We start from the raw sequence: 27,536 nt of genomic DNA on the forward strand, positions 1-27,536 counted from the left end.
TAAGCAACAAAGGTCATAAAATATTTTATCCCAGACCAGGCTTCTTTGGAATAGAAAGATCTGAATTCCTTCCAATACAGGAAAGGCCATACTCAGGGAAAGCCATTTGCTTTATGTTGGTTTGTCCCAACTAATTAACCTGTTTGAAGAAAACAGTGGGGAAATTCCCTGGCAGTCCAATGGTTAGGACTCCAGCTTTCACTGCCAAGGGCCTGAATTTGATCCCTGGTTGAGGAGCTAAGATCCCATAGGCTGCGTGGTGAGGCCAATAAATAAATAAATAATAAGATAAAAAAGTAAGAAGTTGGCGGTAAGAGTCCCCTGGTGGCCTGGTGGTTAGGATTCCATGGCTTCCACTTCTGTGGCCTGGGTTCAATTCCCAGTCAGGGAACTAAGACCCTACAAGCTGTGTAGAAAAAAAAAAAGTGGGTGATGGCATGTGGCAGATGTCTGCGACTAGGTGGAGCCAAGGCAATGTGGACTCCAGTCTGACCTTGTGTTCTGGTGTCCTGTTCAGGCAATATACTTACAAAGGCCTCCAGTTCTCAGGAAGTGAAGCGTCAATCAAAGGTGGTGACTGTTGGAGTGTTTTAGGGGGTTCCAAGGACTGGTCTTGGTAGGTGTAATATGGCTCTAGTTAACAGCTCAGCACTGGCCATTTCATCCCTGCGAAGCGCAGTGAGGAAGTTTGGTTGGGGTACCAGGTGGCCTGGGGTTGGATGCAGGCTGACCCAGGGATGGCACTCACTGTGCTCTCCCATCCTCCAGGAGAGAAGAGCCTGCTGGACCACAGGAAGGAAGGTGAGGAAACTGAGGCATAGAGGCCATGTAATGTTTTCTGTTCTTATAAATATTTTTGATTGCAGACTGATACAAAATATTTTTTATTATGTGATACTTGATGCATATGAGAGAGTAAACATACCATGCATGCGTGCTAAGTCGCTTCACTCGTGTCCTAGTATTTTGTGATCCCATGGACTATAGCCCTCCAGGCTCCCCTGCCCATGGGGATTCTCCAGGCTGGAGAATACTGGAGTGGGTTGCCATGCAACCCACATCTCCAGGGGATCTTCCCCATCTAGAGATTGAACCTGTGTCTCTAATGTCTCCTGCATTGGCAGGTGGGTTCTTTACCACTAGTGCCACCTGGAAAGCCCCAAATATGCCATAAATACAGGATATAATAGCAAGATGAAAACCAGGGCCTGGCCACACCCCCAAAGAACCAGAATATGATCAAGGTCATTACATCTGTCTGTGGTCTACTCCCCGTCCTACCCCCCTGTGTCCCTCCAGGCAGGATCACATCCTGAATTTTGTGTATTTATTCTATCATTTAATTATTTATTTGTGTTGGTCATGCTGTGCTGGCTTGCGGGATCTTAGTTTCCCAACCAGGGACTGAAGTCGAGTCATAGCAGTGAAAGTGCCGAATCCTAACCAGTGAACCACCAAGGAATTCCCCATTCCATCACTTTAAAATAGTAGTTTTCCCAGCTGGAAATGCCTAGACAATACACATATATATATTGTTTATTTTTATTATTTTATTAAAACCTTAAAAAATTGAAGTAGATTTGATTTACAATATTCTGTTACTTTCAGATTACAGTGAAGTTATTTAGTGAACTATATATACAGATTCTTTTCTAGATTCTTCTCCATATAGTTTATTACAAAACACTGAGTTTTAGTTCCTTGCTCTATATAGTAAGTCCTTGTTGTGTAGCTATTTTATATATATTAATAGTAGTGTGTATGTGTTACTCCCAAATTCCTTTTTAAGAATTAATTTTTTTTGCTGTGCTAGGCCTTCATTGCTGCATGCAGGCTTTCTCTGGTTGCAGTGAGCAGGGGCTACTCTCCAGCCGTGGTGCACAGGCTTCTCGTTGCGGTGGTTTCTCTTATTGTGGAGCATGGGCTCTAGGACATGCGGGCTCGGTAGTTGTAGTACACAGGCTTAGTTACCCTGCTGAATGTGGACTCTTCCTGCACCAGGGATCGAACCCATGGCCCCTGCATTAGTAGGTGGATTCTTCACCACTGGACTACTAGGCAAGTCTGCAAATTACTAAGTCCCCTCACTAAAGTGAGGGAGTGAGTCCCTCCTCCCTCGCATTTTGTTTATTTTTAAGCATTATAAAAATAGTGTCACCCTGTGTACCTTCTCTTCTGTGATTTAATGCTCCCCCAGCCCCACCGGAGCCAGGACACATTTCCCTCGTGGCTCCCTCCCCGCCCTTCTGTCCCAGTGGCCCACCCTACCTGAGTCACAGCAATAACATCTTTCAGGTGCCACTTCAGGGAAGACCAGAGGTGACTTCTTCCCCTGAGCCTTTATCTAAACTGCTGGGACTCCCTCCTTCTGAGAGAAAAGCCATGATCTCCTCAGCGCACATCAGAGACCAGATGTGGCTGCCGTCACCTGCTGGCATCTCTGTCCTCCCTGCGTGGTCCTTACTCATCCTCTCTTCCCGCCCGGGAGCAAAATTCTACTTCCTTGTGCTTGGCCACTCAGTCCTGTCCGACTCTTTGCGACCCCATGGACCGTAGCCCGCCACGCTCCTTTGTCCATGGGGATTCTCCAGGCAAGAATACTGGAGTGGGTTGCCATACCCTCCTCCAGGGGATCTTCCCATCCCAGGGATTGAACCTGGGTCTCCTGCATTCCAGGCAGATTCTTTACCATCTGAGCCACTAGGGAATCCCTCCTTTATAAAGATAAAGTGGTTTTAGGGTCCCTTTCCTGACCAAAAAACTCATTTCTATCACTCCTCCAACTGGCCATGACCTTCCTGGAATTTTTCAAAACTCCATTCAGAGCTGTCATCTTCTGGGAATCTTCCCAGTCTAACTTCCACCCTCTCCCTCAGCTCTTCTGCACACCTTTTTTATGGACTGTGCTTCTTGCACCAGTCCCACAGAATCCTGCTGAGAAGGGCTTTGGGGGTCAAATAAGTTTGGGAGTGCCACCTGCTACTTCCAGCCTCTTGGTGTTTATGGCGCTTATTAGCATATTAGTATCTTCTCAGCATGTTGGCAACACAGAGAGACTTACAGGGATGATCCTTGCTTAGTTTGTTTTCCAAAAATATTTACTGTCTCAAGTAAAAACTTATTACGTGTTTGGAAGATGTGATCTAGAAGATTCTCCAGCCCCTTTCACATGTCAGTTTGTCCTTGTGATCTTATTCTTCTCAGCAACTGGACTGCAATTCCTCTGACTTTTAAAAGTCATCCTTTGTGAACTAGTTTAGTCCAGAGCACCCATCCCAGAGGGTCTTGAGTTGAATGAATGAATGAAGCCATCAGCTAATCAACTGGTCAGCTTAGTTGAATCCTCTTTCCTGTAAGGCTGGCAGAAACCAGACCCAGCTGCTCGTTGTAGCCTGGGGACATGAGTGTCTCTGGCCAGTGTTAGACCTTTCCCGTGGTATTTCTACAAAGCCTAATTCCATCACCCCTGGTAGACTGCTTCTCTTGCATTAGGCTTCCTGTAATTTTCTTTTTAGGCATCTGTCTCTCTGTGAGTCTGGGAGCCTCTGCAGGGCAAGGACCATGTCACACTCACCTCTCTGGGTTCCCGTAAGTGGGTGTTCAGTCCCCACTGAACACCGAATAATGAACCTCTCCACCAACTGCACCCAGAGAGCTAGTGGTTAAGACTGCAGGCTCTGGAGCCAGACTGGATGAGCCCCCAAACTACCTGGGTAACCTCAGGCAAATTACATAATCTCTGTACTTCAATTTCCCCACCCTAATGAGGGTGATGGTAGCAGTACCTTCCTTACAGGGTCTTTGGGAGGGTTAAATGAGTTAATACGTGTAAAGTATGTGAAACAATACCTGGCGTGGAGAATGACTTTGGTCTGTGTTAGCACTTATAACAGCAACTACTGTCTATTATACCAGGGATTATGATAAAGTCTTTACCTAACTCCTTTCAATGACACCTCCCTCTACTCTCTGTAAAGTAAATGATGTTTGGGAATTCCCTGGCCGTCCAGTGGTTAGGACTCTGGGCTTCCACTGCAGGGGACACGAGTTCCATCCCTGGTCAGGGAACTAAGATCCCCGCATGCTGCAGGGCGGGGCCAAAAAATTTAGTAGGTGATGTTTACATTTTTTGGGTTAGGAAGCTAAGTCCTCCCAAGAGGACACGAAGTGGCAGCAGCAATGGGACCAGAACTCAGATCAGATAGATCAGCCTGTGGTAGGCGGTGCTACTCACCACTCAGGGATGGGGCAGCTCTTCTACCCCTTATCACCTATAATTACCCCCCAGTGAGAACCTGGCTTATCCCCTACCCTTCCCAAAGAGATGGAAATCCATGGCAGGGTTGGATTCTAGGTGTGCGCGTGTGCATAATAGAGAGCGTATACGCATGCGCATAACGGAGCCCACGTAAGCGAGCCCAAACTCGGGATAGTTTGCCAGCACCTTCGTGGTAGACCCAGAAAGACCACGATATTAAGGCAGGACTTTGAGAATATACAGCAGAACAATCACGCGTCAGTCAGCAATGCTTCCAAACAGCCAGAGAGATCCTGGAATTGCTTGGTAGCACTGCCCTCGGGACCTCACCGGGGTCCCTGTGTGAGCTGGGAAATGTTTGCAGGCAGGACACCGGTGATCGCTTTTAGCATATTTTAGCCATGTAGGTTATCTGGTGAAAGAAAGATTCCTGAGGTTAGCAGCCGACGATTAGGTAGGGTTATAAAGGGGCCCCCAGATTCGGGAGGGCACATCCCTGACTTCTGATCCCGACAAGGGCCTCCGCTGGCCTTCACACACCCCCCCGAGACTGACTCTATTCTGTCCCCAGAAGCCACGGGCTTAACTGTCTTCTTTCCATCCTGGCCAGGGCTTTATTCTAGCACCTTCCTGGGAATGGCCACACAAGAGAAGTGCAATGTGGGGGCCTTGGGAGAGGGGCCGAAGGTGCTGATGTGAACGTAGGAGGTTTATGATGCCCGATCGGAGGCTGTTTGTCTTGGAGCAGAGAAGGTTGGGGTCTTCCTTCCAGGCAGGTGAAGGGCTGCTCCCTCAGCATCTGAGCACAGGTCCCGGGGCCCCACACAGTGGCCGGAGGGCTGGAGTGAATGGGGAGGGTCTCCCATCAGGTGTCACTAGGCAGAGGCACCCACAAGTGGAAGCAGCCGGTGAATCTGGCAGTTGGTGGTGGGGGGGGTAGGTAGGGAAGTGGGAGGATGCTGAGGTCTTCCCGTCCTGGAAAGAGGAGGGAATGCCCAGGAATCAGGTGACTGACTGGGCTACGAATGTGGCATCAACATTTAGACTTTGATCCTCTCCTTGTGGTGCAGTGTGTTCTGTGAACAGAGGAGGGTCTGAATGCCTTAAAGACTTGGAAGCACCCCCCCACCCCCCGCCCCAGCTGATTTCTCTGGTCCCTCAGGCCCCGGGATCCTGCGTGAGACATCCCCTACCCCCCCCCCCCCCAACCGCCCCGCCGCGTTCCCGGGGTCATGGAGCCTCCTGTGGGCTTTCGTTTTGTGCCAGCTGACCCCCCTGCAGTGTTCCTTCCAGCTCTGAAGGGTTCCTTTGTTGTGGGGGGGGGGGGCGGCCCTGTGTAGGCCCCAAGCTGGTCCCCACTTCACTGCCTGTGGGATCTAAACACATCGGCTGGGACCTCAAGCCCTGGCCTCCTCCCTCTCTGCTCCTTGAGTTTTGGTGTTTTGAGTCAGATTTCTGTCCCGAAAGTGCCCTTCCTCTTCCTTTGTCTCATAAAGATCCTCCCCAGAGCACAGCCCTTTGAGGTCTGTGGGTCATCTGAGCCCACCCTGAGCTGTGTCTTCCTTCACTTGGTCTTCCCGCCTCCACCAGGACGGTCTATAAGCTGGCTGGTCCTCTCTGCCTATGCATGTGGCCTGCCCATTCCATTATACCGTCCTCCAGGTTAGACACGTGACACTGTTCTGTGCCCAGTTCCATGCGGAGCACACGGTGGGTGCTGAATAAACATATTAAAAAGCATATATATACATATATGTATGGCTGATAATAATAATATAAATGTATTGTTTATTTGGCTGTGCCAGGTCTTAGTTGCAACACGTGGGATCTTTGATCTTTGTTGCGGCATGTGGGATCGAGTTCCCTGACCAGGGATGGAACCTGAGCCCCAAGCTTAGGAGCTCAGAGTCTTAGCCCCTGGACCACTAGGAAAGTCCCATGAATAAACACATTCTGCTCAAATGAACTGGTTATCACCCGTGGGTGGGATCTAGACAGTAGAGCAAAATAGCACCAATGCAGGATTTGGAGTCAGACAGACGAGGGTCAGACCCCCCACCCCACCACCACTTACTGGCTTATGGGCCCCCTGTCTGAGCCTCAGTTTCCTCATCTGTAAAGAGACAGGATTTACCTCCCAGGCTGTTGTGAGGATTCACTGAGATGCCGCTGAGGCTTCGCAATCTGGAAGGTGCTAGAAAGTGTCATCCACTCTGACCTCTCTTGGAGGAGGGCCTCAGCTCATGCACCCTGGCTCACACACAGATCCCTTCAGCCCTCACATGGAGGTCTTCTCCTCCAGGGAGGCCTTGAGTATGGGTCTGACCTTGTCTGAGATACAGAGTGTGGAAGATCCATGACAGCCTTCATGGATCAATAGGCAGGGGCCCCGGTACTTGAATTTACAGGTCTGTGAACCCAGAGAGCAGCCTGAGGAGCAGGCTGAGTATCCCCTCTCCCCATCAGCGCTCCACCAACAACTTCTGTACAGACCTTGTACTATTAAATGTCTCACCTCGTTGCTTTACTGGCTACCTCAGCGCCACCATTTCCTAGCTGTGTGACCCCAGACAAGTTACTTAGCCTCTCTGAACTCATGTCCGATGGGGATAATAATACCCTCATAGGGTTCTTTGGCAAATTAAAGGATATGTTCCATGTAAAGTGCTTTACAGGGCTCTTGGCACTCAGTTCAGTTCAGTTGCTCAGTCGTGTCTGACTCTTTGTGACCCCATGGACTGCAGCACTCCAGGCCTCCTTGTCCACCACCAGCTCCCAGAGCTTACTCAAACTCATGTCCATTGAGTCGGTGATGCCATCCAACCACCTCATCCTCTGTTGTCCCCTTCTTGGGGCTAGTCAGGGCTCAATAACTGTTAGCTATCATTCGTAATAATAATAACCGTTCTGAGTATCCCAGTAAATTGGTCCCCTCATTACCCTATGCAGTTCAGTAAATTATTTCCTCGTGACCTTGTTAACCACTCTCTAAACAAATGAATACATTCACATTATCTTAGGCCCCCTGGGTGTGCACCGTAAAAGCCTTCCCCTTTTTCATTGACAGCCCTGTGTGTCCCCGTTATATCTTCCCCCGTGTTTTGTGGGCACCGTCTCCAGTCTGTGGTACTCGGGCCTTAGGTGATTTATGAGGACCCATAACTGGAGCTAATATGCTATGACTTTTTGCCTCTCATGGTGAATACACATCCTGTTAGTGGAGAGGTTAGTAATTCATATTTTTTTTAACTTTAAATGTTTGCTGTGTATGTATGTGAGTGTGTCTGTGGGAAAGAGCAGTGTTGATTTTATCTTTTCTGTCTAAAGTGTTTTTCCTGTGGAAGAAACACTTTTGTAAGAAATGTAACTGGAACACGGGACTGAAAAGATGGCAATTGCCTGTGGCCCCGGCACTCGTGCGGGGGTACAGCTGGTCCGGTGAGACAATGGTATATGCAGTGAGGGAGCGGGAAGTGAGGCCAGACCGAGGGGAGGTGGGTGGACAGGAGGGCTCCACCATGGCCCTGTGGAGAGAAAGCATTTCTGGTGAGAGACAAGTGGGGAATTTGGAATCCTAGACACAAAGTAGCTGTGGGCAAGGACCTAGAAAGATGGGGAAGAAAGGAGAAAGGCCTCGGTACCTTGAGCCCCAAGATCGTTTGGTGCCAGCTTGCATTTCTGCAGAGAGAATTTCCATTTAACAAACATGTACCCCCCACTGCAAGGCTAAGTAAGTTGGAAATCAGGAAGAGGGGGAACGAGGAGCCAGAAAAACCAGAGGACACAGGACTGGAGGTTTGGGTGGCAGTGGGGAGGGTGTCATCAGATTAGGCTGTAGGAGGAAATGATTTCTTTTGAAATATACTTTCTATCTTGTCTTTTTCCTGTGCACATTAGCCTGTGTTTTGTAATGCACCTAAAATGAGAACACGGTGGCTGGCTGGCTTGTGATTTAGACCTAAGCGCATGGAGATAGAGGGGCATGCCCGAACACTTTTTACTGATGCGTTGCTGGATCAAAAACATTTTGCTTCTGTTCCTGTAAAGACGGAGACTTGTTGCAAGGCCAGGAGAGAGGAGCCGATGAGGGAGAGGAGAGCTACTTCATGAAATGCCGTGGACAAAACCGTGGCTGGAAAGGATGGGCTGGTGCTGGGAGCCAGAGGGGGTGGGGCCCCTGGGGATGGATGACAGAAGGCTGAGGGGGTTCAGTGACCCGCCCCGGGACCATGGGCAGGTTCTTCTCTGTGACCCAGGACAGTATTTCTCCACGTTGCCTTCTCCTCTTATAATGGAGGAAGGGAGGCCACCACAGAGAGGAGGGGGCACCCGGAGAAGTTAAATCCATTTCTCTGGGGATGGGGCCCCAGCATGGATAGTTTCTAGCTCCCCTGGGGCCATGTGACAGGGTAGCCAAAGCTGAGAGCCAGTGACCCACGGCTCTGAGTGCTGGAACATTGAGAGGGCCTGCGGGCCTGCTCAGTCTCTCAGTCGTGTCCCACTCTTTTGAGACCCCATGGACTGTAGCCCACCAGGCTCCTCCATCCATGTAATTTTCCAGGCAAGAATACTGGAATGGGTTGCCATTTCCTTCTCCAGGGGCTCTTCCTGACCCAGCGATCTAACGGGGGTTCTCTGCATTGGCAGGCAGATTTTTTACTACTGAGTCACCTGGGACGCCCCAGCCCCATCGATGTTGAGAAGATGCTGGCAAAACCAGGCGCCTGTGGCGAGGGGGCCCTCGAGAGAAAGGACAGGGAGAGTGAATGCAGAGACCCAGCAGGCGAATGGGCGGCGGGACACCGGGACTGATGAATTTGGAGGGGCGCAGAGGAAGATGTTGAGGCTCGCTCAGGCAGCCTTGCCTGCGGATGGGGATGGGGCCGGGAGGAGGGGCAGCCGCCGCTTTGAACTTGCGTGGAGCCTCCCTCAACAGAGAGGGGGGGCAAGTCCAGGTGCCGGGCAGGGCTGTCTTCACCTGCGCGTGCTCAGTGCCGTGGGGGGACAGGGCGCGCGGAAGCGCTCCGGGAATGTGGTGGAAATACCCGCCTTGAAAGGGGGGAGCAGACGGCGGCCTAAGCGCCCCGCGATTGCGCAGCGCCGCCCACCCCGGCTCCCGCCCTGCCGGGCGCACCTGCAGCTGCCTGGCCCCCGCGGCCACTGAGGGTGGGAGACTCGGCCGCCTCGCGTGCTCGCGCGAGCAAGGCCGGGTGCGAGCCCCGCGCGGGGTGTATCCACAAGGCCCCACGAGTTGGTTGGGCTTCTTATGTTCCTTCTAAGTTTTATTATGAACATTGTTCATCAGGAAAGCAGAGAAAACAATTCAAGGAACACGCGTGGCCACACCTCCTAGCGCAAGTGTTTCATATTTTGCATAATTGCTCCCCTCTAGCTCCTCCCAACACCGCCCCCCAGCCCCCGCCCTCGCCCCAGCTACAGTGGTTTGTCCTGACTCTTCACCCCCTGAGTTTCAAAATGTAAGGCCCTATGACCACATACCGTTATCCCTCTTAACAAAGCTATTGATTCCTAACGATTCAGGTTTCTCCAGTTATCCCCCAAATGACTTCATGACTAGGATCTTCAAACCGGTTTCTAATTATATGATTATGTCTCATAGGTTTGCGTGCATGCGTGGTCGGTGAGTCGTGTCTGACTCTTGGCGACCCCATGGTCTGTAGCCTGCCAGGCTCCTCTGTCCATGGGATTTCTCAGGCAAGAATACTGGGGTGGGTTGCTATTTCCTCCTCCAGGGTATCTTCCTGACCCAGGGACTGAACCCACGTCTCTTGTGTCTCCTGCATTGCAGATGGATTCTTTACCCACTGAAACACCCCTCCACTGATTTTCCTGAACACATACACCACACACTATTTAAAAATGACTTGGACTTTTGGAGAGTTCAGGCCTGCAGCTTTGTGAGTTTATCTGGTTGCTTTCCCATAGTGTCATTTGGTTTGTTCCTCTATCCCTCGTGTTTCCTGACAGCTGAAAGTTACTTCTAAAGGCAGAGATTCAGGTTAAACATCTTGGGCCAAAGGACTTTCTAGGGTATGCTGGGCACTTCATATTGCATCATCTTATATTGTACTATTGTCATACTCTGGGAAGGTTTTTATGATCCACTTTCCTGGACTCCTCCCTAGAGAGTCTGATTCAGCGAGGCTGGCTTTGGAGCCCAGCTGTCTGTATTTTTCAAAACCACCCCAAGTGAGCTGAGTGCTCTAGTGCTGTGGCCTGCATCCCTGAATAGCAGCCAGCTGGTAAAGTCACGTTCTTGGTAGTCCAAAAGGCAGGGTGTAAGAGAGTGGGCGGGATGGTGGAGGTAGGTGAAGTCCTTGGGGCCCAGCCCTGACTAGGGCAGGTGGTCACTGCTGCCTGGGTGTGAGGTGGGGGTTGGGCATCCCATCCCCTGTCAGGGGGATTGGGCCACCTGGGGCAGCTCCCAGGCTCAGGTGGGACTTGTTGCAACACCAGAGGTGCCCCCATGAACCTCTTGGTGCTCCCAGGGCCCAGCGCAGGGCCATGTCTACCATGATGTGTGCTGAGTGGAAGACACAGCTTCCAGAGGAGCCCTGGGGAGCTGCTGTGAGAGTGAACTCCCAGCCCAGCAGCTCTTCTTTCCATGTTCCCTCCTGGACTTCTTCCTAAGACTCAAATAAAGGATGTCCAGCCTGTGGAAGCTGCAGCTGTGTGATAAGGCCCGGGGAACCAGTGAGGCCCTTAGCTTGTGGTGGTGGCAGCCTGCGGGGTCAGGGGAGGTGAGAATGATTGCGGTAACCAGGTGGAGTCGTTCAGTGAGGCGGGAGAGGCAGGTGTGCTGGGCCTCTTGGTGAACCAGGCACTCTGCCCAGTGTACAAAAATGAGAGAAGTGATTCCTGCCCTCAAAAACTGTTTCAGAGGCAAAACAGAGAGTCAATAGATAAGTCAATGAAAAAGTGTTTCCCCCTGAGGTGTGTATAAAAACTGGGAAATACCCAGAGGGAACAGTCTAAACTGGACACATTTAGAGGAGCTTTTAGGTTTATTTACTTTTATTTGTGCTGGGTCTTCGTTGCTGCATGGGGTTTTCTCTAGCTGCAGCGAGGAGGGGCTACTCTTCCTTGCGGTGCACGGGCTTCTCATTGCAGTAGTTCCTCTTGTCGCAGAGCTCAGGCTCCAGAACACAGGCCCAATAGTTGTGGTGCATGGGCTTCGTTGCTCTGTGGCCTGTGGTATCTTCCCGGATGAGGGGTCAAACCTGTGTCTCCTGCACTGGTAGGTGGATTCTTTACCACTGAACCACCAGGGAGGCCCAGAGGGGATTTTAAAATTGGACCCTGATGGATGAATAGGAGCCCCAAATGAGTAAGATGGCTGGGTAGGCTATGTCTTTTCTTTTACCAGAACTGGGCTTGACTGGTAAAGCAGTCTAGGAGCCCAGCAAAATCCCAGTTTGGGAACCAGCAGACTTGCCTTCTTAGAACAAGCAAGTTAATCTTGTAGGGGCTTTATTTTTCCATCTGTAAAATGGGAAAGTAACCCCAGTTTTGTATAACTTAGGGGCTGGAGGAGCTGGGCAGGGGAGAAATGTTATACAACTAAAATGAGCTAAAGATGCAGACGTGGTTTAGGAAAAGATTAGATCAGAATTCTTATTGGTGGAGTTGGAGGTGAAGAAAATGGCAGAGGTTCAGGTGTAAAAGATGTCCAAGCTGAACTCACCTTTAAGGCCCCGCTCAAAGCTTGCCTCTTCTACCCTCCTCTTTTCAGTCTCCCTCCCTCCCCTCCCTCAGTGTCCACTGCAGAGTGAGATGGGATTTCTCACCCTCTGCTACTGACCATGGTCACCTGCGGGAATATCTCTCAGGTACTAGGGTGGGGCACTCTGAGTTGGGGCGTGGTGGTGGAGGCTGTATTTATACACACCAGGCAGGTGATGCACGTGTATTGAATGAAGCCTCAGTCCTCGAACTGGAGCCTTTGAGAAGGAGCTACGTGGTGGAAAGGAGGCAGAGTTGTGGCTGGTGGGGTCACAAGGCCTGGGTTACACTCCCCGCAACTGTGGAGGCAACGTGGGCAAGTCTGGGCTTCAGCCCAGAGCTGGACTAAATAATAGCCAAGGTCCCAAGACTTGGACATTGTGTGGCCTGACACTGTGGCCATCCACAGAAGGCTTATGTCAAGCCCCTCCAGGTCATCTTATGTCTCACCGCTCCCACCTCCCCACTCCCAACTAGCAAGAGACTGGAGGGGAACCTTCTCAGGCCGACACTTCCATTCCCCAGGCTTTTATTAAGCATCTACCTTTGTACCCAGTGAGCACCCCAAAGACCCCTGGTCCCACCATGGTTTCTAGAATGCTCAGCATCTCTCAGGGGCTTCCCAGGTGGCACTGTTGGTAAAGAACTCAGCTGTCAATGAAGGAGACATGAGAGACCCAGGTTCAATCCCTGGGTCGGGAAGATTCCCTGGAGGAGGGCATGGCCAGCCACTCCAGTATTCTTGCCTGGAGAATCCCATCGACAGAGGAGCCTGGTGGGCTGCAGTGCATAGGGTTACAGAGAGTCAAACACAACTGAAGCAACTTTAGCATGCATGCATGCACACAGCATCTCTCAAGTTGATAAGATTGGACTCCTGGAGAGAACCCATTTGGCGGAGTATCATAAACCCCCAAGCCAGTCATTTAGCAGCTTCAGGCTCTAGTTGCCTCATCCGTGAATCAGTGTAACCACCCTGTGTGGGTCTGGAGGCAGAGGCTGGTTCGCTGCTTCTAGCTCTGAAGGGTCAGGACTCGATGGACCAAGGGTGACGTGGTGTGCAGGGCTCACCTGGGAGTTCCAAAGTGCTCAGCAAAGCCAGCGCACTTGGGAGCCTGTCCCCCTGTGGTCACTGGGACACCTGTCCACCTGGGGTCCTGGTGCCCCTCAGGAGACCCTTTGGATGTCTGAGGAGGAGGCCTTGGGCCTGCCTCCTTTCTTCTCAGTGGACACCCCCTGGCTCAGGCCCAGTCTTCCTGGGCTCATACCTGTCTCAAGGAAGATGCCCAGAGCTTGTGTGTCCTCTGGGTCCTGAGGGGGGACACAGCCCCGAGGACCCAAGCTGGAGCCGCTGACAGGCCAGAGAGGCAGGAACCCCTCCCTTCCTCCCTCCCGCGGTCTCCTCCCCCTCCCCACTTCTCCAAGGCCTCTGGTCTCCCTGCTTCCTCCCAGTTCTCACCCTCTTTTCCTCCGCCTTAGCTCTGACCATCCTGCTCTGTGCTCCCCCCGCCCCCCTCTTCGATTTGCCTGAAGGGGACAATCCCTCTCTCCTACTCCCTTCCCTTCTCCACTCCGATCACCTCCACTTTCCTATGAAATTGAGAAGGAGAAAAAAAAAAAAAAACCCTCATGCTCACAACGCAGCAAAAAACAGGTTTCAACATTTTACAGGTTTCAACATTTTTCAGGCCGCCTTGTCACATCTTATCAGATCAGCCAGGAGCCTCAGGCCAGGCACTCTGGGAGCTGCTTTGGAGAACAGAAGCTGTAACATTCCAGCCTCGGCCCTGCCCCACCCTCCACACCCCTGCCTGCCTCCCCTCCCTCCTCTTCCCAAAGCAACAGCCCACAGGGCTCGCCCCTCCCTCTACTGGCAACTCTGCGAGACCCTTGGCTTTGCATGTCCCACCCCCTCCCCAACCATCACCTTCTCTTCCCCCAACAGCTGCCCAGAGCTGTGGCCCCTCTGGGCTCTCTGAGTCTGAGGTGCCCACTTGGCCCTGAAAGGTGGCTTCTAGAAGTTAGGGAGCTGAGGGAGTCATCAGAGGCACTCACAGAATGTCCAAAGGGCCACTTGGCCAGTAGAGCCCTGAGTTGTGTTTCCGGACCCTGAGAGTTTAGGGAGGGAGAGGGAGATGCAGAGATACACCCAAACCGTCCTCAGCGGATGCTGCCAGCAGGAGGGAATAGCTTTTTACTTTGGTTCCATTTTTAGGGAGATGTGTGGGTCTCCTTGGGCTTACCTGGCGGCTCAGACAGTAAAGAATCTGCCTGCAGTGCAGGAGACCCGGGTCTTGTCACCCATGGCAATGGGGACCATCGGCCTGGAAAAAACCCCTCTCTCTCACTTTCATACTAGGCTGCCACCTTCTTGTTCCTGCCACACTTATGGTGACCTTGGTCACACAGTACAGAGTGACAGATCCAGACAGGGCTGACCAAAGTCCAAAGGCCCAGATTTCAGCCAAGACCACCTGAAGGAGAGACCCAGATTGTGGGTCCCAGGGCGAGAGAGACGAGCTCCCTGGTGGGGCTCAGGTGGGAAGTCCCACTGTGGGTGCAGAGAGGGACCGCCCTGCACCCACCCACCCACCCACACACACATACACACACACCCAGGAGGACACAGCTCTGGACTGGAGGCTTAGGATGCATCCGTGCTCACCCAGGGAGGAGGGTGGGAACAAAAGTGGCCCAGGGAAGGAGCAGAGGAAAGAAGGAAGGGCAGGGTGACTCACTCTGTCCAAGTCTACTGGCTTCACATCTCCTCTCTCCTGATCAGGAAAGCAGGAAGCAAAGCAGACCCAGGCACTCGATGCCAACGTTGGCTGAGCCTAGCCCGACCCACCTGCCTCCGGCTGGTTTCCGGAAGGCCCTCCCCACCTCTTGGCCTGAAGTTCTAGCATCCCAACAGTGAGGTCCCCGCCCCCATCCTCGTGCCCTTACTCCCTTGCTCGTGGCATCCAACGCCCCTATGATGAGGTTCCCCCACTGTCTCACCCTTTTTCCTGATGCCCCCTGGGGGAGGCGAGGCCTCAGCCATCATTAGCTGTAGGACGGAGTCCCCAGATCTGAACATCTAGTCTCTGTCTTTCTCTTGGGTTCAGCTCTGCTTCTCTGACACTGTCTGGAGTAGGGAGCGTGCAGGTCTCACCAGTCCCACAAACTTCCTTTGTCTGTTCTCCCGAACTGCTTAACCTCTTACATTTCTTTTCTTGGTTGACTGCATCTCCATCTTTCTGATCATCTTGGCTCAAAATCTTGGTCATCCTTTCCTCCTTCCTATTTTCTCCATGTGACCCATCCGTGCTCACTGCTTCCTCTTTGCTCCTAAAGCCACTGTCCAGAGACCCACAGCCACAGGCTCCACTAACCTAGATGGGAAGTGCTCGGGGCCCAGCTCAAATAGGCTTACTCCAGGCCCATGAAACCTGTTCTAGGGTTCAGTTCAGTTGCTCAGTTGTGTCTGACTCTTTGTGATCCCTGGGACTGCAGCACGCCAGGCTTCCCTGCCCATCACCAACTCCTGGAGTTTGCTCAATGTCCCTCAAGTTGGTGATGCCATCCAACCATCTCACCTTCTGTCGTCCCCTTCTCCTCCTGCCTTCAATCTTTCCCAGCATCAGGGTCTTTTCCAATGAGTCAGCTCTTTGCATCAGGTGGCTTCAACTTCAATATCAGTCCTTCCAATGAATATTCAAGACTAATTTCCTTTAGGACTGACTGGTTTGATCTCCTTGCAGTCCAAGGGACTCTCAAGAGTCTTCTCCAACACCACAGTTCAAAAGCATCAATTCTTCGGTGCTCAGCTCTCTTTATAGTCCAACTCTCACATCCTTATATGACTACTGGAAAAATCATAGCTTTGACTAGATGGACCTTTGTCAGCAAAGTAATGTCTCTGCTTTTTAATATGCTATCTAGGTTGGTCATAGCTTTTCTTCCAAGGAGCAAGCATTTTTTAATTACATGCCTGCAGTCATCATTTGCAGTGATTTTGGAGCCCAAGAAAATAAAGTCTGTCACTGTTTCCATTGTTTCCCCATCTATTCACCATGAAATGATGGGACTGGATACCATGTTCCAAGGGGTGCGGTCATAATGCACAGACAGGCCTGAGACTCTCCTTAGCATAAACTGTCCCCCCAATCCCTCCCCCATTCCTTTCCCAGCCTTTGGTCTCTTGGTACCCACCCCCTAGCCTCATTCTGCAGTTTGAGGATGTCTATGCTTAGTCACTCAGTCTTGTCTGACTCTTTGCGACCCCCTGGACTGTAGCCCACCAGGCTCCTCTGTCCATGGGGTTCTCCAGGCAAGAATACTGGAGTGGGTTGCCGTTCCCTTCTCCAGATGATGTCTAACAGATTAACATTCCAAAGCCCAGCTCAGGAACCTTCAATGGCTGCACAGGTCCCCACAGTAAAACTTGGCACTCAGGGCCCCCTTCCCCTCTTCTGCTCCTTTGTAAGGTCCCTGGACTCTGGCTGGGGTGGACCCACTGCTGTTCTGTCTCCCACCTCTTGTCTGGTGCTCTTGCCTGGCACCCCAGCAACCCCCCCCCCCCCCCCCCACCAAGGGAGCCCAGCCATCCTTCACTAATTCAGTGCCTGCTCTTTCATTGGGCCTTCCTGGTCACCACTCCTTGGGACCTGCTTCCTCTCTTGCAGGATGCCCCTGCTCTTACCATGTGCTCTCTGGCATGAGGGTTACTTGGGTGGGAAGCTGCAGGTGCCTGGGGACCCTCTGTCGCTTGTTCACGACACACATGGCACCCAGACCTAGTATGTGCTGCAGAAATGCTTGTTGGTCTGTAATTGACAGACGCCTCCTGGTCTGGGTGCCCCAAGGTCTGTGGCTCAGTTCATCTCCATGTTTCCAGTGGTTGGCACTTTCCCCAGTTCAATCATCACTTCAACGTGTTTTGAGTGAACAGGCGGGAAGTGAATTTGTTTACCAAGGGAAGACTTTAACCTCCTTTCCTTAAGGGCGGGCACCTCAGTGCACTCCATGTGTTTATTGCTCGCGGGGCTCCAGGCTGGATGGCTGGGGCTGAATCAAGATGGGAAACTAACAGGAGGCCTGGGCCTCCCAGCCACCCAGGCTCTTGCAGTTGCTTCTTCACTAATTCCTCTCTGGACCCTGGGTCCCAGCTCAATGTGTGGACCCTTTCTACCCTCACCTTTCCCTTCCTGTGTAAAAATAAGGGTGGTCCTGAAGCCACCCAAATCTACTTTTGGTGAGAACCAGAGGACCCGTTCATGCCTACTGAGCGAATGAACCAGCTGCTGATAGGCAAGGTCCAGGTGGATTGTGATGAAAGGCGACCACTGGGGTATCTAGGTCTGCTCTCTGGATCACGTGAGCCCCTTGGACTCTGAAGCAACTCCCTCTCCTTGGCTCACCCTGAGATGTGTTCGGGGTTGGGTTGGGAGAGCGAAGAGCTGTGCTCAGCACCCATGCAGCCCAAGTGTGCTTAGGGAGGTTGAGTGGATGGGTGGAAAAAAGTGGTAGCTTGTGACTGTTGACCTAGGTCCCTCCTCTCACTTTGTCACGAGCTCCCTGCAAAAGCACCAGGGTAAGTGGCCCCCGCTACTGGTGTTTAAGCTCTTTGGAAGTTCCAGGAGTTGGGTGCATCTGGGCCTACAGGGCCCCGTGCCCCTGCCCTGCCCACCCACAGGGTACCTGTGCCCCTGAGTTTGTCAGGCTCCCCTTGTGATGTCCGCCAGCCCTGAGTGGCCTCTTGAGCTAAGTAGAAAGGTAGTGACCTTGAGTTCCAAGGCCAATGCCTGACTCTTTTCTTTCTGCCCATTTTCAAGACTTTCCTTCCCCTTCTGGAAGTTTCCACATTGCCCCAGGCCAGAGTTGGGCCCCTGCCGACCCAGGAACAGGAAGGGCATCTGTCCTGGAGCCAGCAGGTAGAGCACCAAGCTCTGGGCCATTGTAGGGTTACCAGAAATATGGAGAGAGAGGCAGAGCAAAGGACCACAAAGGAGGTGGTTCTGGCTCCTCCCTTGTTCCATCTCCCCACCCCTTCCTCCCAGAACCCCTGCCAGTCGGCTTAAGAGGCACTGATTCTTTGGGTCAGAATCTTAGGGTGCTCTATCTGGAGCTAGCAGAGACAGTTCGTCCTTGCCATTGAAAAAGCTGAGGGCAAGTGGACCCTGATTCCAAGAAAGGCATGACTCCAGGAGACTTGGCTGTGGAGCTCACCCTGAGAGTGGAGTGCCTAGGCAGGGACCCTGGGTCCTTTTCCTGGGGTGCACCCTTGGACCTGCCTTCCACAGCGCTACCCATATGTGGCTGCGTGACCTGGGAAAACAACAAACTCTCTCTGGGTCTCAGTCTTCACATCTAGAGAAGGGATTAGACGAGACCGGTGGTTCTCACTTTGCATCCTGCAGAGTGGTCATAGATGGGGAGTGAGGGGAAGGTGGAGGGGTGGGCTTCTGGGTCCCTCCCTGCCCCCACTTTTTTTTCAATCTAATCATTTTAAGTGTACAATTCAGTGGCATCAAGTTATGTTTGCCATGTTGTCCAACCATCACTGTTGTTTCTAGAACTTTTCATCATCTCAAACAGAAACTACCCTCGGTGAGCTGTGACTCCCCCTCCCAGCCCCCAGCTACCTCTAATCTGCTTTTGGTCGCTATGAAATTGCTTATTCTCAATACCTCGTGTCAGTGGAATTGTACGGTATCTGTCCTTCTGTGTCTGGCTTATTTCACTTGGAATATTATTGTCAGGGTTCATGTGTGTTGTAGCATGTATCAGAGTGTCTTTCCTTTCTGTGGCTGAATGATATTCCACTGTATGGATTTACCACGTTTTGTTATCCATTCATCTGCTGATGGACACTGGGTTGTTTTTGGCTGTTGTGAATAGTGCTGCCACAAACAATGGTAAACACGTATCCACTTGAATCCCTGCTTTCAGTTCACCTGGGTGTATACCTTTTCATACTGTTCATGGGGTTCTCAAAGAAAGAATACTGAAGTGGTTTGCCATTCCCTTCTCCAGTGGACCACGTTTTATCAGAACTCTCCGCTGTGACCCATCTGTCTTGGGTGGCCCTACCTTGGAGTGGAATTGCCGGGTCATGTGAGCTTCCCAGTTGGTTCCGCAGTAAAGAATCCTCCTGCCAATGCAGGAGACGTGAGTTCGATCCCTGGACTGGGAAGATTCCCTGGAGAAGGAAATGGTAACCCACTCCAATATTCTTGTCTGGAGAATCTCATGGACAGAGGAGCCTGGCGAGTTATAGTCCATGGGGTCACAAAGAGTTGGACACGACTGAGCACGCATGGATGATGATTCCACCTTTAGCTTTTGGAGGGACAGTCCTTCTTTTTACCTGTTTAGTGTGCTGGGGATGTATATTTGGGAAAAAATAGCTAACAAAAAACACCCTAAGCTAGATGACCCCTGAGGCCCCTTTAATCTCTCAAATACTATGATGTTGGAAGGGTCTCAGGTCAAAAATGTAGGTAAATTTGAGTGCAAGGGAGGCCACCTGGTTGGGTGAGGGGCCCCAACCCACATGGCCCATTAAGGGACAGCATGGTGCGCCCCCACCTCACCACGGCACGTGGTCCCGGCAGGGCAGGGCAGTGCTGGGCGGACCGCAGAGTCTGTGGGTCCACAGTGGCACCATCACGGGCCCTTGGGGGCCTCGCCCTGTATGCCGTCCACCTCAGCTGGGTCAGCATCGGGCAGCCCTGTGCTCACCAGGCAGACCCACCTCCAGCTTCTGGAGACAGAGGTGCCGCAGGTTGGTGAATGGCTTGGTGGGGGTGGCAGTCTGATGAGACCATGCGTGGCACTGAAGCCTGGCCGGTTTGGAGAAGGTCTTTCATCCTGAGAGTTCAACCCCAAGGCCTCAGGAGCCGCCTGTCGCCTGCTGGCACCTGCCACCCCCTCCGCCTGGCTGCCTGTGTCTGTCCTCAGACCAGCTGGGCGGTGGGTGGTTGGGGTGGAGGGTGAGCTGTCCTTAGGGGAGGGTGGCAGGGCCCTAGGGCCGGGCCGGGCAGGAGCTGGTATAAATAGCCCTGCCCAGCTGCGAAGGCCTGGCAGGGCACTCTGCCCTCCCCCTCACCAGCTGCCGGTGCCAGGCGGGTCCCCACCTCTCTTGGGAGCCCAGCCATCGTCTCAGGTCCTAAATGGAGGAACTTCCTCAGCGGAACCGAGGAGTCTTGTCCTGTGTGTAGGTGGAAGCTCCGGATGCTTGGAGGCTTGGGGAGGTGGGCTGAGGGGCTACAGAATAGCGATAGGGGATCAGGCCCTTCGGGAAGGAGTTCTTTAATTCTTCCCCTGGAGAATCAGCGACTGCTTGTCATGGGCCCGGCTGGTCCTTTTGTAGGCCAAGTGTGCTTGTGTTCATGTGTGCATGTGCTTGTGGTACCGTGGGAGAATGAGAGGAGGCGCAATCTCTGTCCTCAGGGAACTCACCCCAGCACAGCCATGGAATTGGAAACACATCATTTCAGCACGTTGAGATAAGAAGGCCTGAGTAAGGTAGAGAGAAAACACGGAGGGAGAAGTTACTTCTGTCTGGGAGCCCATGAGAGGCAACCCAGGAATCAGAGGTTGGAGGCTGGTGAGATGCTTGCCGGGGCCTTGGGCAGTGGAGAGGTGCTCAGGGTGGATGGCTGATAGACACATCCGCTTAAGGCCACTTGCACTTTGGTACGAAGAATGGCGATTGAGGCTCACAGTGTGACCTCCACCCGTGGAACATGCACTTCACTGATGCGGACAAGGAGCTGTGAGTCAATGCAAGTTAATGCACCTGTGGTGGGTGGAATCTCAGACATGAGCATGTGTGGGCAGGAGGCTCGGGCCGGGTGTCAAGGCGTGTTTGGGGGAGGGCAGCCATCCTGTAGATCAGTCCCATGGCCACAGCCTCGTTGGCCCCAGCGCCAGACCATAGAGCTAAACCCCCATCCCCAGAGGCCCTGGCTCATTACTGGCAGGATGTCCATTTCTGAGCTGAAATCCCTGAATGGAGCGTCCTGGAAAGGTCCCTCTGCCCTTGCCCTCTGGGTTCCCTTTCACACTCAGCCAGATCACAGATGTCTGTTTGGCCATCCTGGTGAGGACTGAGCTGCCCGGAGAGGGGCCAGCTTTGCTCTGGCCCAAAGCATCCTTCCCAGTGATAGATGGGAAGGGGCTCTGGAAATTCTGGTGTGTTCTGTCAAGTCAGGGATGGGAGGGCTCAGGAATGAGGTTGATGACATACCAGGGGACAAAATGCTGGGGACGCCCCTAAACACACAGTATCCACCACAGCCACCACGACTAGAGGGCTTCGTACATGCCAGGAGCTTTATGTCCTTCATCCTTCCCATCACGTGTATCTTCTAGATGAAGAAAGTGAGGCACGAGGGGTTAATAAAACACTTGAGATCGGCAGCTTGGGAACAGCAGAGCTGGGTTTGAATGCAGGCAGCCTGGCTCCAGATATATAATGGGTTGGACATGGAAAGCAGAAAGGAGATAGGGTTTGGTGGGAGGAGGGAAAAGAACTCATATCACCAAGGCTGGGGCTTGTTCTCTGAGGCCATCACTCCTGGAGTCAGACAAAATCTATGGTCGCCCAACTTCTCTGCCTCAGTTTCCTCATCTGTAAAACCGAGATGACAGCAGCCACGTCGCAGAGCTGTTGCTGAGGATTAAGCGACACAGTATCTGTGAAGTGCCTGGCATAGATGTGCTAAATAAGTGATGGTCGTTGTGACCTCTAGTGCTGCACATGACTGCAGGGGAAAGAGGAAGTCTGCTTGCTGGACGGGAGATGGCAGCAGTCCAGGAGGAAGGATTCACAAGCAAGGGCGGGTGCCCCCAGCAAAGCACAGGGCACCACACCATGGCATCCCCTCCTGGGAGATGTTTGGGGGGCAGCTCTGGCTTTTGCAGGCAGCCAAGCCCTGCCAGGGCATGGGGCTCCGGCATGCTGCTGGGCTGGGCAGGCCTGCTGGGGACCCACGGGGGTGGGGGAGATTGGTGCAACCAGGGAGCAGGGAGCCCCTCAGAATGCTGGGATGAGGAGCAGCCTCACCGAGTGGAAATGAGGAGCCAGCAGGGCTTCCCCACACCCCGGCGCCCTTCCCTGCAGTGCAGCCGGCCTCACCTGGCTTCGTGGGTCCAGCTTTGCCTTGGACAAGCCACTTCGCTCTGTGGGCCTCTGTTTTCTCATCTGTATAATGGGCTTTGTGCTCTCTAAAGTCACCTCTTATAGGTTCTCATTTTGAACCAGCTTAGCTTGAGGGTGTGCTGGCCTGTGGAAGCACCAACAGGTGTGGGAAGAGGATGAGAAAGGAGGCGAGGAATGGGGGGTGGAGGAGGGGTGAAGGAAGGGTCCTTGAGTGCCCTTGGGTCCTCCTTCATTCCTCTGGGCAAAGGGAGGCTGGAGCCTTGGGGCCCTGGTGTGAGAAGACCAGTAAATGGGGGGGGGGGCGGTGACATGGGACAGAGTTCCCTGGTGCCAGAGGTGGTCGTGACACAGGCCTGCCCAGGTTGCAGGTTGCCATGGGGCCAGGAGGCCAGGTTGAAGGACGGCATAAGGTCCGCAAGGCCAGTCCACCTTCCAGGGACAGGCATAGATGGAGGTGCCTGTGGTGGGAGACTGGGGAGGGCTCTGGCCAAAGGAAGGGACATGGAGGTTGGGCAGTGGGTGCCAGGTCTCTCTCCCCATGATGCTCTGGGACAGTTAGGGACCAGACCAGGGTATAAGGAGGGAGCAAAAAATCGCCATATTCCTTTAGAGGGTCCATCGTCGCCTGCTAATGCAGCATATGCAGGTTTGATCCCTGGGTTGGGAAGATCCCCTGGAAAAGGGAACGGCTACTCACTCCAGTATTCTTGGCTGGGAAATCCCATGGACAGAGGAGCCTGGCAGGCTACAATCCATGGGGTTGCAAAAAGTCAGACATGACTGAACACACAATATATATTGATTATCATTATTGTCTCAATAACCAGTTTCTAACTGTAAATGGCAGGGGTAGGGAGGGCGACCGAGCAGATACTGTGTGCGTCCTGGTGCCCACCATGGGGCTCTGGGCTGACCCACCCTGTCACCTGGGTTCAGTCTGGAGGCCCAGGGTGCAGACGGGCCAGGCCTGCAGCCACTCCTAGCCTGCGGGGCCCAGGCAGGCACTGTCCAGAGGAGGGTGGTACATGCCCATGTGCTCTGGGGTCAGGTGAACAGGTTCCAGTGAGCCATCCCTTAGTAGCTCCATGGTCTGGGTTGGTTACTGTCAGGCTAAGCCATGGGAAATGAGCTGCTGTAACAACCCTCCTAGGTCCTAGGGTTGTTACAAGGGTTAAATGAGGCAAATCCAAGGAAGAGGCTTGGCCTGTGTGGGGCACAGAATAATTCTCTAATTAGTTAATCTCGGGAGAAAGTCAGGCCTGCAGCATACCCCTCCTTCTCCTTGAAAGGGTTTGGCATTCAAGATCTGGAAATTTCTCATAAATGTTGCCATCCAGACTCCCAGACCTGGGTCCCCCATCCCTCCCCAACAGAAAATTGAGGGCCTGCCTGTGTCTCTGATAATGGAGCCCAGAGCCAGCTCCAGGTGAAGGGCACCATGCCCCTCCAGGGTGCCCATCACGAGCGTATGACAAGAACTGTTAAATGGCAAACATTTGGCTCATCCCTGTGTCTAGTCCAGAAAACTTGTGTGCTTTTCCCTGATCTGCCTCTTGGGTCTTCTGCACCTTCCTCCCAAGGCTTCGTCTTCATTTCGTCCTGGGGACTTGATTGAGGCCACTGCCAGACCAGAGCCTTGGTCAGTGCTGAATACAGGGAGAGAGGAGGTGGGTCCTGATGCCTACCCTGTTCCAGCTCATGCTGGCCCTGATCACAGACAGGGCTGACTGAAATTGGCCTTGGAGTCTACTGAGACCCACGGATCGTTTTCTCAGCTTCTCTCACAAAATGTCATTCCTTCTGTTCTGTGCTGGGGAGGGGAGTGGAGGAGGAGCACCTTGGTTTTCCAGTATTTTAATCTCTTGTTCCTCCTCCTCCTCCAGCTCCCACAAGACCTTTCCCCCCATTCACTCTTTTTTTCTTCTTATTGTTTGTCTTTCTTTTCTTCCCTTTTTTTCCTTTCTCCCTGTTCACTCTTTATAAAACCCAAGAGGTTGACAGACTATTGACTGAAGAATGTTGGATATTAGAGGGATATGATTTGATCAAGGTTATTTGTGTCAGATTGGGGGGGTATGATCTGAGGTCTTCTCCCTCCTCACCCTGAGCTAAACTTTCATGAAACAAAGCCAAGCTCCAGTCTCTGGTCAGAGAAGAGACGGAGCTCTGGAAACTTCTAGGGAGCTGCAAAGATGGTCACGGAGGCCCTGGTGGACAAAGGACAGAGGACCTGGGGAGAGATGCTGGGAGGCTCTGGGCTAGGTGGGCATCATCCTCAGAAGAGGCTGAGGAACATGGCCATGGGTGGCACGTGTGTATGTGTGCGTGTGTGCATGTATGTGTGCATATGTGTATGTATGTATGTGTGTGTATGTGTGTGCGTGTGTGTGCGCACAAGCTCCCTGCTGGGACTGATGCTTCTCTACTTTTTGCTTTCTCTGGAATATGATGGGGGTCAAGCCAGCTCCTGCCATCTTCCTTTCTGTAGATTTTGTTTCCTTCCCATGGATCACTGGTAATCTCCCATGTGGCCCTAGAAACCAAAACTCCCAACCTGACCCCTCCCTATCAGGGAAATTGGCCCAGAGCCTGGGAGGGACTTGACCTGGGCCCCTAATACCATCTTTCCATCCAGGGTATTTTTTATAGCATTACACTGCCCACTCGTGTCCCTGAAAGCTGGAAATGCCCACAGCACAGGGCTGACTGCCTTAGATCAGTGCTCTGTGCTTCAAGGGACAGTGCACAGCTAAGGTCAAAGGCAGTGCATTCATTCATTCATTTATTTTTATTTATTTGGCTGTGTTGGGTCTTGGTTGTGGCACACAGGCTCCAGCAAGTGTGGACTGTGTAGTTTGCCGCGTGTGGGTTCTCTAGTTGAGGCGCACGGGCTCAGGAGTTGCAGTGAGTGGGCTTAGCTGCTCCTCGGCATGTGGGATCTTAGCTCCCCGACCAGGGATTGAACCCACGTGCCCTGCACTGGAAGGCAGATTCTTAGCCACTGACCCACCACGAAAGTCCCAAAGGCAGCGCATTCAGACACCAGGTTTCTCAGGACTAGGGGTTCAGGCTCACGGGCCCTCAGTGGCTCCACCTCCCCCGAGTGCTCACAAGAAGAAATGATGCCCACAATGGACCATGTGCTTGGCGCCTACAGTGCCACTACCCTCTGTCTGCCCACAGGTCTCTGGCACTGGGCCAGCAGTACACATCCCTGGGCTCGCAGCCCCTACTCTGCGGCTCCATCCCAGGCCTGGTCCCCAAGCAGCTGCGCTTCTGCCGCAATTACATCGAAATCATGCCCAGCGTGGCTGAGGGCGTGAAGCTGGGCATCCAGGAGTGCCAGCACCAGTTCCGGGGCCGCCGCTGGAACTGCACCACCATCGACGACAGCCTGGCCATCTTTGGGCCCGTCCTCGACAAAGGTACCGTCTCTGGGCAGGATAGGAGGTGGCGGTGGGGGGGTGGCTCAGGACACAGGGGAACCACATCAGGGTGCCTCAGCTCTGAGCTCAGGGTCCCCAGGGGAGGACAGAAAAGCTGGTCACCTCCACACAAAGTGGGCCAGGTCCCTCTCTGGCCTGACCCAGGCTGTCACTGTGGCTGCCACACCTTCCCAGGCGCTTCTGGGGGTGCTGAGCAGCCTAGAGATCCTGTGATCCTAGGGCGGGCGAGGAGGCTGTGGGTGTCCTTCCCTCCTGGCTGGCACAGGGGATGGCCCCAGGCTTTGATGTGAACTTCTGTGACGTTTTCCCAGTGCTGTGTTAACTGCTATGCAAATCTAGCTTTAGGGTGAGATGAAAGCACCTCCAGCCCCAGGTCTCTCCCACACAGAAAATTCTGGAGCCAGGGAAGCTGCCTGGTGCTGGGGGCATTGCATGGCATCCCGTGAGTAGTTTCTGCTCGTTGCCGTGCCCCCAGCAGGCTGGCTGTGCCTGTGGACTGTGGTGGGGCTCCAAAACCTGCTGGCCTCTGGCAACTTTCCAGCCATCACGGAGACTCACAGGTTGTGTCTCAAATGAATGGGATTCACATAACTTGCCTTTGAACAGGAAGGCTCTGGGAGAAAGGGATAAGGTGGGCAACTGGTCCCAAGAAGGAGACTTTGGGGCTGCTGAGTTCTGGGCTGAAGATGGGCAACTCTTTGAGCAATTGCAGTGTCTAGGAATGCAGTGATCCTTGCTGCCCTCCCGGGAGCTACCATTTCTTTTCTGCAGCAACTTGAAGCCTCTTAGCCACCACCAGGCTTTGGCACCCCAACCAATGAACCTGGCCTTCCCTCCGTTTAGAAGAGCTGCATTTACAGTCAGAAAGAAAAGGGACCCGAGACCCAGCTGGACCTGGGGAAGGGTTAGTGGGGGGAATGGCGGGGAATGAGTGCGGGAAGCCGACCCCCCATTTGGGAGTGCAGTCCCCGTTTACCTGCGCCTCTGGTGCGCCTTGTAAGTCCGACCTACAGGCTATTGTCACGGCTCAGAAGGGCAATTAGCGAATCAATGGATGATGATTCTGTTTACGCTTCTATTACCAAAGCTAATTATTCCCTGTTTACATAAAAGGTTTGGCCTCTAATTGGGGCCAAGTGGCGGCGGTTTGCATTTCAAACCTGATCTTGCCGGCGTGTCAGTCTCACCGCCTTCCGGTGCCCCACCTCGGGCCAGGTAGCGCTTAATCAAACAGCCTGGCGTCTAGACGCGCTCCCCAAAGCAAGACTCACCTTCTGATTGCTCTTCCCCGCGCGGGACGTGAAAACCTGTGAAAACCAGGTCTCTGAGCTTATTATCCCTTCAAGTCTGTGTATAACGTTTGAAATCCCCGTTGTAGGTTCTAGGACTTACCCACATCTCGAAATTGCAGGAGGGCAGTTTTATGATGGGGAGGCGTGGGTAGGATGTCAGAGAAAGGAACGTGAGGGGAGCTCAGGTTCCCAAGTCAGAGAAAGGGGAACTCAGCGGTCTGCGGGAGGAGGCTCCCTAACCCCGCGCCCGCACGCGCTCCCCAGCGTCCGGAGCCCGGCGCGAACGGGTTCGAATCCCGCTCTAGGCTCCACGCTCGCGCCCCGCCTCTGGCGAGCCCCCAACCCGCGCCGGGCGGGCGGCCAGGGTAGGACTCTGCCCCCAGCTTTGAGACCCAGGGTAGCAGGGAGGCGGTCTGTTCCGGGGCGCGCGCATCTTCCGCTGCCGCCGGGGACCGACTCCCCGGGGCCGGCGCGCCCGGAGCGGCGGCAGGGGGCGCCGGGGTCGGCGGCCGGAAGGCGCGAGGCGGCGAAGGCGGGGTGCGGGCGGCCGGGGATCGCGGTCCCCGGGCGGGGGCGGGCGGCCCGGAGGGGCTTAGGCTGCTTGAAAGGGGCCCGAGCGGCGCCCCCCACCGTGCGGCCCGGCCCCG

General features: G+C 53.4%; 1 protein-coding gene across 1 annotated transcript in view; it reads left to right on the forward strand.

Annotated features, from left to right (window-relative positions):
- WNT3 (Wnt family member 3) overlaps positions 1-27,536 on the forward strand; it is a 47,201-nt gene that overhangs the window by 16,538 nt on the left and 3,127 nt on the right. The window contains exon 2 of the mRNA XM_061141236.1: positions 25,335-25,576. Within this exon, the coding sequence (XP_060997219.1) occupies positions 25,335-25,576 (242 nt within the window). The remainder of the gene's footprint in view (positions 1-25,334; positions 25,577-27,536) is intronic.

Source organism: Dama dama, chromosome 5, assembly GCF_033118175.1.
Source record: "Dama dama isolate Ldn47 chromosome 5, ASM3311817v1, whole genome shotgun sequence".
Lineage (NCBI taxonomy): Eukaryota > Metazoa > Chordata > Mammalia > Artiodactyla > Cervidae > Dama > Dama dama.